We start from the raw sequence: 12,815 nt of genomic DNA, 5'->3' as shown, positions 1-12,815 counted from the left end.
TGAGCTACTTGGTATGCTAAATAAGTGCTAATAGATATATTCTGTATATTGTTATGGGAGTAGAATAAATACTGACTGCAGTTTATGTAATTTCTTTTTCAACAGAATGCAGTAAGTATGCCTTGTTTGCAGTGCTGATTTTGCTGCATGCCAAATTTTAACTCTCTCATCTAGAGCTATGCAAGTTTTGCAATCTCTGAGTGATAATTGCAGTTGGTGAGAGGGGCAGCATTTGTGGCTGAGGGATTTTGATGATCAGCTATGATTTTGCTTCATTTAAAACTAAAATGATAGAAGTAATCTGTGCTACCTCAATATTTTCTAATCTGCTTGTGTGTTCTTAATCTCATTTAGCAACCAGATCCTTAATTCAAACAGTCCAATGATTGCACTTGCCTTCAGTGATAAAAATTCTGTCAGCATAATTTAAGCCTCACAGGTATTTTATAGCAGGTTATTTGGTAGTTTAAAAAGGCAGTGTCATGTCACAGCCTGTGGTGGGGCAGTCACCAAGCCTCCTTCCTGTGCCCACCCCTCCTGCTGGGGTCTGCTCCACTCCCTGGTCCCTTCTGCAAAGGGTCACACATCTGCTGCTCCCTAACCCAGTTTTAGATGAGTTAGCCTGTTAGAGGGATTTCAGTCAGTGAAGCTCTTTTGTTTCCCATCATTTCAAGGGGCAGTTTGTTGGCAGGGAGGAGGTGGGTTGACCTCTGAAGCCAATAATCTCTTAACCCAGGCTCTAGAACTGGAAATGCAGCTTGAGCCTTGTTCTGTAGGGAAACAGGATGCTTTATTGGCTGAGTGGAAAAGAGCTAATGCTACTATTATGATTTTATTTATCAGACCCTGCAGGAGACTACATTTTACATGTGGGGACAGATTAGTGCAGGCAAAACTTTGGTTGTTTATTCCCTGACACCACAGGTGTCCTATGACTTGTTAAAAGGAACCAGTATGGAGGCATCATGACTAAAACCTACAGAGGTTTTTGTCCCTCCCAATGGACAAACCCTCAGGAAAGGATTTGGTCTAAAAATTCTGAACTAATTGTGATCTCAATCAAATAGTACTCCAACCATCACATCACAAAACTGGAAGGAGTAGTTAATACAGCAGCTTGTTGGCCTGCAGCTGCTGCAATAACTCACTCCAGCTGGGTTCCAGGCTGTTTACACAGAGCTAACTCAAACATGTTTCATCTGACAGGACAACAGCTTTGAGCAATTCATTATCAACTATTGTAATGAGAAGTTGCAGCAGATCTTCATTGAACTTACCCTCAAAGAAGAGCAGGAGGAATACATCCGAGAGGTAATACTTGAACGGATCTTTCCATATCCTCCTCCCATTGCCCCTGTAAAGATACACAGGCATGCAGGCTGGAACCATTTTTCAGGCAACAGAGGCACTTTTTGACCACAGGACTGACATGGAGCATGTTTGTGTGGGGCTGTGTGCTAGTTACATTAAGCAAAAAATGTTGGTTTGGCATTTGTTTCACGTTATGAGTTCTCCAGGTAAAAACCAGACCCAGCTCTGCTTCATTCATTGGCAGCGATGACTGGCAGTTCTGAGCAAGGGCTAATTGATTTATTGGAACACTAATATCACTTTCTGGTGTTAGTACCATTACCCTGCAGCCTGTGTTTTGGATTACACAGCAATGTCTGGGATGCACCCCAAGAACAGCCACAGCCAGTCCTTCCTCAGAGGGAGTTGGGTGGCTAAAATAATAGCAGTCATCATGAAAGAAACTGCAAATGGAGCTTTGGTTCTAGTCTTCTTCCAGGTATGTATTGAAGGGAGCCATGTGAGCTTTATGGATAAATTTAAGATGTCCTGTGGATCTCAGCCTCTAGTGTTTGATGTTATTCTGTGAGTGAACATCAAGCTAAAGTTTTAATAGGTTTTAGCAGTGCTCCACATGATACACAGAGCTCAGACAAAATACCAGCTGCCAGCTATAAAAACTGGCACACGCTGCCTGTACTCAAACTGGATGATACCATTTTGCTGTATAAACATTTTTTTAAAAATACATAAAGTTCCTACCTTGTGATCCTGAGGATAACATGAAATTTTGGCATCGCTTTTTAATTTTGCATTCAGTGGTGAACCACCATTACTGCAATTTGGTTCTTGAATGATATTTCAAATGCTTCAAGAAAAGTAAATTGTAAGAGGTACCACAGAGTGCAAATTAAGAAAGAAATTAATATTTTCCTTCTTCCAGTCATTTGCCCTACCAGTGCTACCTCATGATACATTGGCATCTCATCCTTGAAATTTTAGCGCTGATGTTCAAAAAAGAAATGGAGATATTAGGAACATCTGAACAACAGTCACACTCTGGATTTTTCAAATGGTTTTATCTAAATTTAGCCCTCTTTCTTCCTCCCATTAAAGAAAAAAAAATCCCAACAATGAAGAACTGAGAAATTTTGATCTCAGGAGCTCACAGTGACATGGGCTGATTTCCTTCTGGCCAGTGGGAGCGTGGGCAGCGTGGGAGGAGCCTGGCCTGGCGCCAGGGAGTGCATGGGAAGCTGACATGGGTGGGGGAAAGGAATGGAGAGTGGCTTTGGCAGCCGCTCAAGGACACTCATTTTGCACAGATAATGTTAGGACTATACGATTGCTTTTTTTTTTTCCTTAATAATGAATTGTTGGTAAGCTTGAAGAATTAAATGTGAAAGTAATGCCATGGTTTACTGGAATATCAGTTTAACTGCCTAGAGGAAAATCTCCCTCCATAGTTTTCCTGTTCATACATTTATTTATATTTTCTTATAGGGGATTGAATGGACTCATATCGAATATTTCAACAATGCTATCATTTGTGACCTAATAGAAAATGTAAGTTGTATTCAAGAATCTCTCTGGATAATTTTTAATGCACAGATTTAATTTAGCTGTAACATCTGTATGCATCCTCATGCACAATATTTTTGTGAAATTTTATATTAATCTTACTTTGTGTAGTAGCTTATTTTACTAGAAAGGTTTTTTTTTAAAAAAGAAAAGCTGTGTTACTTTTGTAGAAATAGTCAGCAGTACCTACACACACACAAAAAATAAATCAAACAGCTCTTAAATGTTTACATTTAGGGCTGTTTTCCGTAGCAGATATCACATGCAGCACTGTAATTAACATTTTTTTCATATGGAAACTAGAAAACTCAGTTATGTGTTACTGAATATTTGAGGTACTCAAAGTACTTGTGCATTATGAGAAGACTTCCAATGCAAGGAAGATAAAATTCCTTAACAATCAGAAAAGAACAGTTTTTAACCGTTAACATAAAACACGTGGTGGTTTTACCATAAACTGGATACTTTCAGTTGAGTTGGAGTTGCTGCAGGCTGAGCAAATGACACAAAGTTTCAATGTGAATTTCGGGATTCAGATCTTATACAAAGCTTTCCAAAAATGCAAATGCTAAAGATCAGTTGGAGATGGTATGAGGTAGAAAGAGCCAAATGTTGAGATGGCTCAAAGAATGTTTTTCTGGGTAGCAGCAGTCAAACAGGTGAATGGTCTCCTTTTTGTGCGCTGATGGAAACAAGTACTAAAGCTCTTGTTTTGAAACCTCAGAACCAAACTGGAATCTTGGCCATGCTGGATGAAGAATGCCTGAGACCAGGAACTGTTACTGATGACACCTTTTTAGAAAAGCTGAACCAGGTCTGTGCCACTCACCAGCACTTTGAGAGCAGGCTGAGCAAGTGCTCCCGGTTCCTCAACGACACCTCCCTGCCTCACAGCTGCTTCAGGATCCAGCACTACGCTGGCAAGGTACCCAGTGGAGGGAGCACGTGGTGTGGGGGGCTGATTAAAAACTCAGACCTATCTTAATCTTTTCTGTCTTAAGCCTAAAATCTGTGATTCGGGCTGGAAGACTTTAAGAGGTCTTGGAATGGTTTTGGTTGAAAGGAGCCTTAAATGTCACCTAGTTCCCAACCCCCTGCCATGGGCAGGGACACCTTTCACCAGAGCCCCATCCAGCCTGGTCTTGAACACTTCCAGGGATGGGGCAGCCACAGCTTCTGTGGGCAGCCTGTGCCAGGGCCTCACCACCCTCACAGGGAAGAATTTCTTCCTGCTATCTAACCTAAACGTGCCCTCCATCAGTGTGAACCCCTTGTCCTGTCACTGCATGCCCTTGTACAATGCCCTGCTGCTCTGGCTGAAGTCAGAGCAGCTGTCCTCTCATTAAAGGAGAAAGGTGCCCCGTGTGCTTTGGTGCTGCATTAGGTCTCTGGAAATAAATCATTGCTCACAGTGACAAAAATTCACACACGTTTGTTGGCAACATATTTTAGAAAACATGCTCTTTGTGACTGAACTAACTGCAGTTCTTAGTCACATTCTTGAGAAAATGCAGTTATTGTACATTTGAAGGAATTGAATTTGATTCTCTGTGTTTTAACAGATGGAAGAGAAAGCAATACAGAGGGCTCGCAAACATATTTATATTTAAAAACATAAGCAGTATGAATAAATACAAGTCTGACAGCTTTCAGTGTGTAATCCATGATGACTTTTTATTAATGAAAATCAAAATAATTTAATTTGTAGACTTAAGACAATTTATTTTAAAAAATGGAAAGTAAATGAAGGGTTGAAATTATACCTCTTGTCTGAATCTGCTGAAATGATTGTCACACAGTAACGAATATTTGGAAAGTGTTTCATTTTCCTAGGACTGCTTAATGCTTTTTGAAATTTTCTCAGTCTTACAATTTTGAATAGCTCAATAATTTTCTCATTCAAAATAGTCCTGGAAATTTCAGACTTTCAGCCTTTCAGGCAGCCATTCATTAACATTAGTTGCCGAGAAGAGTTTGTAACTGCATATAATCTGTCAGGGGTTAATACCTAGGTATTTCTTTGGTTGTCAAAAATCTAAGTGAAATGAAAATACCCCAGTACTTTGAGGAGGATTGTGCACAGATTGTGTCTTAGCAGGCAGTGAGGGTCTTTGATTGTTACAGGCATTCACGTACCCAGCAGAGTGAATTCCTCCTATTTTGGGAGGAATGTTGTTTTTCCATCCTCAGCTGAGAACATTTTGATCTTGTCACTGGTCAGCATAAGTTTGACCCTCCTTTTAAGAAGAAATATAAGTAATTTCATGTGAACAGTTGTTCGGGGTTTTTTTGGGTTTTTTTTCAATAGTGGCATTTACTGCACATGTCAGAATCAGAAACATGTTCTCCAAAGTAAAATGCTGCCTGAGTTCCCATAACTTGCTGTTGTGTAAAATACGTGTCAGTACTATTTTCATTTGGTATTCTGTGTACATAGTACATACCTATGCAGAACTGAGAAATCTTGGATCTGAAGAAGAATCTGTACTACCAGCCAGATGACTTGTCACAATTAATCAAATATGTTTCCTATTTGAAATTCCTATTTTCCCTCAAAAATTAAAGGAGCTGGTAGCAATCTGAGATCTGTATGAAGTTCCTCTGGCTGCCTCCTAGGTACCCAGCTGCAGGTCAGAGCTTTGTACTCATTCTTGTTGTTATTGGACTGCTTTCCTGGTAAAGTCCTTTAAAATAACAGTCCCCTGGGGGCTGCACAGCTTGCTGCTTATACCGTGATAGCAAGAGGTGATATTCCCTGTCTTGTTTTAGTTAGGCAAATAATATAAGCACTTCAGTGCTTTGAAAGGAAAGGGTATTTTTGTTGTTGTTTTGGTTCAAAAGAGAGGGAGAAAAACCTTGTCAGACAAAAAAACCCCAGATTGTTTTGGAGTCTTGGCAGGTGGTGGTGTGTCAGAGTTATCATGGAAAAAGGGTTTCTTCCACTTCAGAAACCAGAATTGATTGACAGGGAACTGTTGGCAGTATGAGAAAATGCATCTTTCTTAGGTAGCACGTTCACAGGCATTTTATCCAGCAAAAAGTCATCCAAATGCCAGATTTAAAATGAAAGCTGAAATATCTTTCATTTCTGTCTTTTGGACAGTGTCTAAAAAGGAGAAATCAGTTTCTTGGGTCAGTTTTGAACTGGCCTCTGTTGTAGTTCGAAACCTGTGCTGATGAGGCTCTTCTCTGTTGTTCAGGTGATGTACCAGGTGGAAGGATTTGTTGACAAAAATAATGATCTTCTGTACCGTGACCTCTCCCAGGCCATGTGGAAGGCCAACCACTCCCTTATCAAAGCATTGTTCCCAGAAGGAAACCCTGCTAAGATCAATCTGAAGAGACCACCGACGGCAGGTTCACAGTTCAAGGCTTCAGTTGCTACCCTGATGAAAAATCTCCAGACAAAAAATCCAAACTACATCAGGTAAATTCTGCGGTGCCAAAGATTTGGTGAATTTGTTTGATGAGGTTATAAAAAGCAACAATAAATCTTGATGTCCAAGGACGAACTATTGAAATGTGTGGTTTAAACTCACCATAATAATTGTGGGCGTGTACAGTGCAAAGAGATGTCCCTTTTGGCTTTCCTCTGCAGGTGCATCAAGCCCAATGACAAAAAGGCTGCACACATTTTCAACGAAGCCCTGGTGTGCCACCAGATCCGGTACCTGGGGCTCCTGGAGAACGTGCGGGTCCGCAGGGCGGGCTACGCCTTCCGGCAGCCCTACGAGCCCTGCCTGGAGAGGTACAAGATGCTCTGCAAGCAGACATGGCCCCACTGGAGAGGGCCAGCCAGGTAGGCAAGCAGCAGTATTCTTACCTGTCCTGAGGGAAATTCCCACCTCCCACGTGTCCTGAGCTTTTCATTGTTGTGCATGTGTTGCAAAAGGAGTACAGTGCAGGCCTTACTGGTTTGGGTCTGAAGAAAGGGGTGTGAGGGAGGGATACTAGAGTGGATTCAAAAGAACTGGGAGGGCTGGAATGATCAGGAGGGCACTTACCTTTAATAACCAACTTTCAAAGTGTAAGAACACTCATTTTGTTGAAGACAGCCATACAATCTTCCTCTGCCCTTTCAGGAATAACTTTACATAATGATTGGGGAACGATTATGAGATAAAGCCTCTTGCAAATCAGTTAAATATATACTTTTAAATTGCATAGTATTCACATGTATTTTTGCAAATAATGTCTGGGATGGGCAAATAAGCTTCTATTATTTCTTTTTACATGTGGCCACCAAAAGCATGATTTAAATGTCTTTCATAATTGATTAACATCTTTTAGCTACAATTTAAGTCTTTAGGTTATCAAGATAATGGTGGCAGTGCAACATTGGTAACAATAGCATTGCAATAATCATCACAAAGATCTGCACAGTTCCACTTTCCTTTTTTCTGTTGGTGTTCATAAAATGCATTTGATGAGAATGGAATGCTGGCATTTGTCAAACTCGTCAGTCTTTGTTTCACATTTTGACATTAGTGTGAGCCCTTCCTTTTTCCTTTCTTCTGTTTTTTTAAGTAAAATAATTATAGGTGTAAGAGGAAAAAATAGGCCGTTGCTGATGCTGTAAAATAAAATTTACTTTTTTTCATCAAATTATTCTGAACCTTTACAGTGATTATTCTTGCCTTTAGCTGAATAAACCACTGAGTAAATGAGTTAGGTTTTCAATCTTCTTATGTCAAGCACTATTTAAAAGTTTAAAATATGCTTTCGTATACTTTCCATAAATTAAGCTGTGAATATGTAAACTAAGAAATTTTAGAGCTGGAGGTTATGTTTGTTAAGCTCCTTTGCACCTTCTTAGGGCTGGAGTAGAGGTGCTGTTTAACGAATTGGAAATCCCTGAAGAGGAATTTTCCTTCGGTAGATCAAAGATTTTCATCCGCAACCCAAGGACAGTAAGTGAAAAATGCCTTCTGCAAAATCAAGCCCTCTCTCTCACGAGGACAGCATCATTCACTACCTGCTTGCTACAGATTTTTCTACATGCAGTGCTTTGATATACTGCTGTGAATGTGGCATAAAAAAGAGCACTTTTTAATGTTAGACCCATTAAAATCAATGTGAATCAAGATTCTACAATAGCTGTCAGCCCTAATTTAATGTAATTTTCGAGCACTGACTTGTGACATTGTGTCTGCCACAAATCTTGTTGGTGTACCTGCCTTTAGCTCTGGAGATGAATAAAACAATGTGTGACTGAGGGGGGGACTCCAGTAAAGAGGAGATTTCTCTTCCAACATCTGTGCTTATGGGTTTTTTTCCTTGTCTCCTCTCTCCTGCTGTTTTTCTTCCAATCTCAAACAAAACCCTTAAAACCCCCACACCCAGCTCTTCAAACTAGAAGACCTGAGGAAGCAGCGTCTGGAGGACTTGGCTACTCTGATTGAAAAGATTTACAGAGGCTGGAAGTGTCGTACTCGCTTCTTGCTAATGAAAAAATGCCAGATTGTGATCGCTTCCTGGTACAGGAGATATGCAGTAAGATACTATCCTTACTACATGGGGGGTTCTCTTCATTGTTTAACACATATAACCTTGATAGGATATTTGTCTTCAGTATGTATGGAGAGCTGTTGAGAGAATTCAATTTTATGGTAATACTTAAGTACCAATAGCAGGAATACAGAAAATTTAGTTTCTATAGACTACTGTTAAGTGCTTGCACTGTGCTTGTTTCTAAAAAATTAAAAAGCTCACCAGAGCCCTTTCACTCTGGGAGAGCAGGATTCTGTGGCTCAGCTGGGAAGAGTCTTTTTCATTCAGCTAAAATGCTGTGCTTCCCAACACTTACAGTGCTCTCAAAACATATGGTTAATGTGTAAAAAATGTTCAGTAAGACACATGTGCAGTTCTGTGGAATTCAGTCATTCCTGAGGCTTTTTGTGTTTTTGCCTTATTTGGAACATTTGCCTGAGACTCAAGAATGCTGCCTGTAGGGGTTTATTTTAATTGTAACTCCTAAGACTTGCAATTTGGTATCATTGTTGACACAGTTCACCCTAAAGCAGCTTCAGCTCTGTGTGTGGACTGGATGCTCTGTGCTACAAACTGAACAGCAGTTCTGTTACACGGCTCTTTCACGTCTTCTTGGCAGTTAGTAAATAATACTGACTTCTGTGATGAAAAGGATTTATTTGTTTTTAAAACCACTCTTGAACTTCTCAGCTGTGTGTTTTATTGCTAGAGAATAGCACAGGCATATCAGAAACCTTGGCAATATATGGAAAGAAAGTCTTCTTAAACTGCAAATTGCAGAGTTGACAAATCTCTGCTTTTCAGCTGACAATCACTTCTGTTTGTCCTCTTGGAAAGCCATCAGTGTTTGTTTCATTTCTCTTGGATAATTAGAGGGAAGTATAGATCATTTGGAAAAATTATGACTGAAGCATTCTTTTTTACTGTAAAAACTCTTCTCCCTGACTTTGTGTGATTGAAAGCCCTGTTCCTACAAACAGCATCATTACAGAATTGCACTGTGCCCATATGGCTTCATTATGACATCACGCAATTGTAATGAATTTTAAATGGACTTACTGCAGCTAGATTGGCACAACTTTAAATAAAAAGAAATCAAATACCAAGAACTGCTGATTTCTTACCTGTAAACCTTTATTGGGTCGCTAGTGAAACATGGCAGCAGTTGTTTTATTGGTGATGATAGAGACATTTCCTCAGCCTCTTCCCGTGGATGGAAGGCACCATTCTCCTAACCCAACATGACCAGTGAGTACTGTGCTTTGGAAGGCTTCACAGGAAATCCCTGGAATGGATAGAGCTTTTTTGACTAACTCCTTGTGCTGGAGGCTTGACTCAAGGATCTGCAGGCACTTGTCTGTCTGTTGCCTTGCAGGGCATGACGGACAGCAGCCATGGCATGAGGGTGGCCCAGAGGGGACCCTCTCCAGCTTGCTCACAGGGATTTTCACTGTCACTGAGTGGGCTGAATGTCAAGTCTAAAAGCCCTCTTGCAAAGTCTGTCAGTTTAGTGTTATACTAAATGCTGGGCTACTAGAGAACTGAGCTTTTTAGAAGGAAAATGCTCAACTGTCCAGGAAATTTATTGTTCAGCCTGGCATACTTAAATAGTACTTCCAGCACCTCATTCAGGAATCCATGGTTTTGATTTTGTGACTCTTCCTAAATTATCATCAACCATAATAAAGACACTGTGGGTAACAGTAACAGCACATGTCTTATGAAATGGTGGTAGAAAGCTTAGCCACCAAACCTGAGCATTTGTGACAGTTTGTGTTCTACTCTGGTGGTGGGAAAGACAAATAAAGCTCTTACTGTTAGCATTTAATCTGCATTTGTGCTGCTGACCATGAACTTAGTGTTTCTGTAAACAGAGTGACATTGTCTGTGCAGCATTGTTGATGTGCTTTGTTTCCCCTTGAGCTGAACACAGAATCTACACTCTGATCTGCCCAGTCAGAAATTGTTCACTTTTTACATTTAGTGCTTGTCTCCTCAAGCATATTGTCAAATGTTAGTAATGAAAGGTTTGTTATGCAGTGTTTAACAGACGTAATATTCTGTTCTAAGCATCATATACTTATTTCCAATGCAGCAACAAAAGAAATACCAGAAGATAAAGAGTTCGGCTGTTACAGTTCAGTCATACATCAGAGGGTGGAAGGTGAGTTTGCTGTTACTGCAGCTGTCTCTGTTTGGTGAGGTAAGGAGCAGGCCACAAAACACATTCCAAGTGCACTGAGCCTCCTGCCTTTCACACCTCCTCTCCTTGGAGCTGTGGCTGTGCCACAGCCATTTTTAAATGCTCGTGTTCTCTGCAGAAGAGGTGAGTTCAGGATATCTGCACGTGCTGCCGGGGCTATAAATCCCTGCAAACGGTGCAAGGGGAGTGCTGGGACCACACTAAACCACTTGAGGTTATCCTTGAGGTGGATAATTGAGAGGGTCAGCAGCTCCAGAGAAGGATGCTCTGGGGCTCTGCCACTGGCCTTAGGAAAACTGTAGCGCTGGACTGATTTGGAAGAAACAAGTTGTGATTGGCAGTTATTTTATGCTTAACAGGATTCTAAAAGAATGAATCAGATTGAAAGCAGGATTAAAATAAAGAGTTTGGGTTGCCTGGGCAATTTGTTACTTGGGTTAAATCTTGAATTCTCCTCTGCTAATTGGAGGAGTGAAAGGATACTTGTGTTGAGAAAGTAGTTCCTTGCTGTGGGCTTGTACTCTGCCTCAGTTTGCCACAACTTCACTTCTTCACTGACAGGTTTGTACTTTGTGAAGGGATAATCATGCACCCTAGTAGATATTTAAGGAAAGATGCTTTAATAGGAGGTAAAAATGAGATTAACAGCTCACATGAGAGCAGCCATGATGCTTAAAGCAACTACTGCTGTTCATCTTCAGAAAAAACAACCTGGGCTCCTCTATTTTCTTATTAACCTTTCTTCACCCTGCTAAAGGTGGCTTTGCCCTCTAGTTAGGGAACAGAGAACTGCCCTTATTTCTGGAGTCAGTTCCCTTTCTGTCAGACAGGGAAGGAAGGGGCTGCAGTTAGTAGCTCTTGATGTAAATAGTCTCTCCTGCCCAGAAGGTTTTAAAGTTTGCCAGCAATAAGGTAACGTGATTTGATTTTGCTATTTCTCTGACTTTTTACTTTGTCTTTATTATTTTGTTTAAATGGGTTTAAAATATCCTTTCAGTCTAACTATTGATGTGCTGTCTTTTCCCATGAGCATTATTTGAAGAAAACTGGGTTAAAAGCTTCATCTTTAGTTATGGTTTTCTGTTTGCCATTGGAGAACAAGCTCTTTTGCAGGAGTATTACTGTGCTTGAAAGCAGTAAGTGCCTATGTGTGCCTATGACAGCAGCCTTTAGTGCGACCTAAAGCCAGGCAATTTACTTGTGATTTATTCTTTATTGCACTGTAAATGGATTAGACATTTACTGTATGAAGAAAAAATATTGTTGCCATTGTGCAAACAGACATATAGATATCTCAGGTAATGCAGCAAATCTGGGAGAAAACTGAGCAGTGAACTAAGATCCCCTAACCTGCCAGTCCCAAAGACTTGCAGCACAGAATCATCCCTGGAGCAGCAAATGTTAGGCTGGGCAGCATTTGTGAATATATTTGCTTGGGGATTTGGAGGCAGTGTTGTTTTGGTTTTGCCTAGATTTACAAGTTGCGGTGCCCTACCTCAAAATATAAGAAGTTAGTAAAAAACATTTCAAACTGTTTACAGGCTCGGAAACTTCTTCGGGAGCTGAAGCACCTGAAGCGCTGTAATGAGGCTGCCACAGTGATTGCTGCTTACTGGCACGGTACCCAGGTAAAGAGATGGCTACAAATTGTGTGTCCCGACAGAGACTGAAGAGGGAGATCCCTCAGGAGAGTCACCTGGGAAGATTGTCAGTGCCTTAAACCGCTTTTACTGCTTAAACTGGTTTTTTTTTGGTTTCTCTTTGCTGCTAACATGTTGTAGCTGGTGCAATCTGGGAAGCTGGGACACGCTTTAATATTTGCTGTTTGTAGTGACTGGTTACTTGCTTTCTTTCTTGCACCAATGGGAACTCGCAGTAACCTTTTCTTTCCTAAGCTTTTCTATATCCCATTTTCAAATGCATCACAGGCACGAAGGGAACTGAGACGACTGAAAGACGAGGCTAGAAATAAACATGCTATTGCTGTTATTTGGGCTTTCTGGCTTGGATATAAGGTACTTCATGCACACATCACATGCCCCCCCCCTTCATTACTCAACAATATCGGCATTTAATCACGATTTCATGGTGAAAATTAATGACTAATATGATACACTCTTAAATAATTGAGCATGATCATCGACTCCTTCTATTTCCATTCATGCCACACCTAATAAATCTGATAGCATTGTGTATGCCAGTTTTTTGTAGAGTAGGAAATTCTTTGCATGGCAACCAAGTACAGATTTGC

At 40.6% G+C, this 12,815-nt stretch overlaps 1 protein-coding gene across 2 annotated transcripts in view; it reads left to right on the top strand.

Annotated features, from left to right (window-relative positions):
• Window positions 1–12,815, top strand: part of MYO1B (myosin IB) — a 107,971-nt gene that overhangs the window by 77,454 nt on the left and 17,702 nt on the right. For both annotated transcript variants that reach the window (XM_063399881.1, XM_063399880.1), the window contains exons 14-22: window positions 1,207–1,311; window positions 2,794–2,856; window positions 3,596–3,796; window positions 6,072–6,298; window positions 6,470–6,670; window positions 7,688–7,781; window positions 8,215–8,364; window positions 10,457–10,525; window positions 12,106–12,192. In XM_063399881.1, the coding sequence (XP_063255951.1) occupies window positions 1,207–1,311; window positions 2,794–2,856; window positions 3,596–3,796; window positions 6,072–6,298; window positions 6,470–6,670; window positions 7,688–7,781; window positions 8,215–8,364; window positions 10,457–10,525; window positions 12,106–12,192 (1,197 nt within the window). The remainder of the gene's footprint in view (window positions 1–1,206; window positions 1,312–2,793; window positions 2,857–3,595; window positions 3,797–6,071; window positions 6,299–6,469; window positions 6,671–7,687; window positions 7,782–8,214; window positions 8,365–10,456; window positions 10,526–12,105; window positions 12,193–12,815) is intronic.

This window comes from Prinia subflava, chromosome 6 (assembly GCF_021018805.1).
Source record: "Prinia subflava isolate CZ2003 ecotype Zambia chromosome 6, Cam_Psub_1.2, whole genome shotgun sequence".
Classification (NCBI taxonomy): domain Eukaryota; kingdom Metazoa; phylum Chordata; class Aves; order Passeriformes; family Cisticolidae; genus Prinia; species Prinia subflava.
The sequence above is the reverse complement of the archived record's forward strand: the minus strand, read 5'-3'. Positions and strand labels throughout refer to the sequence as shown.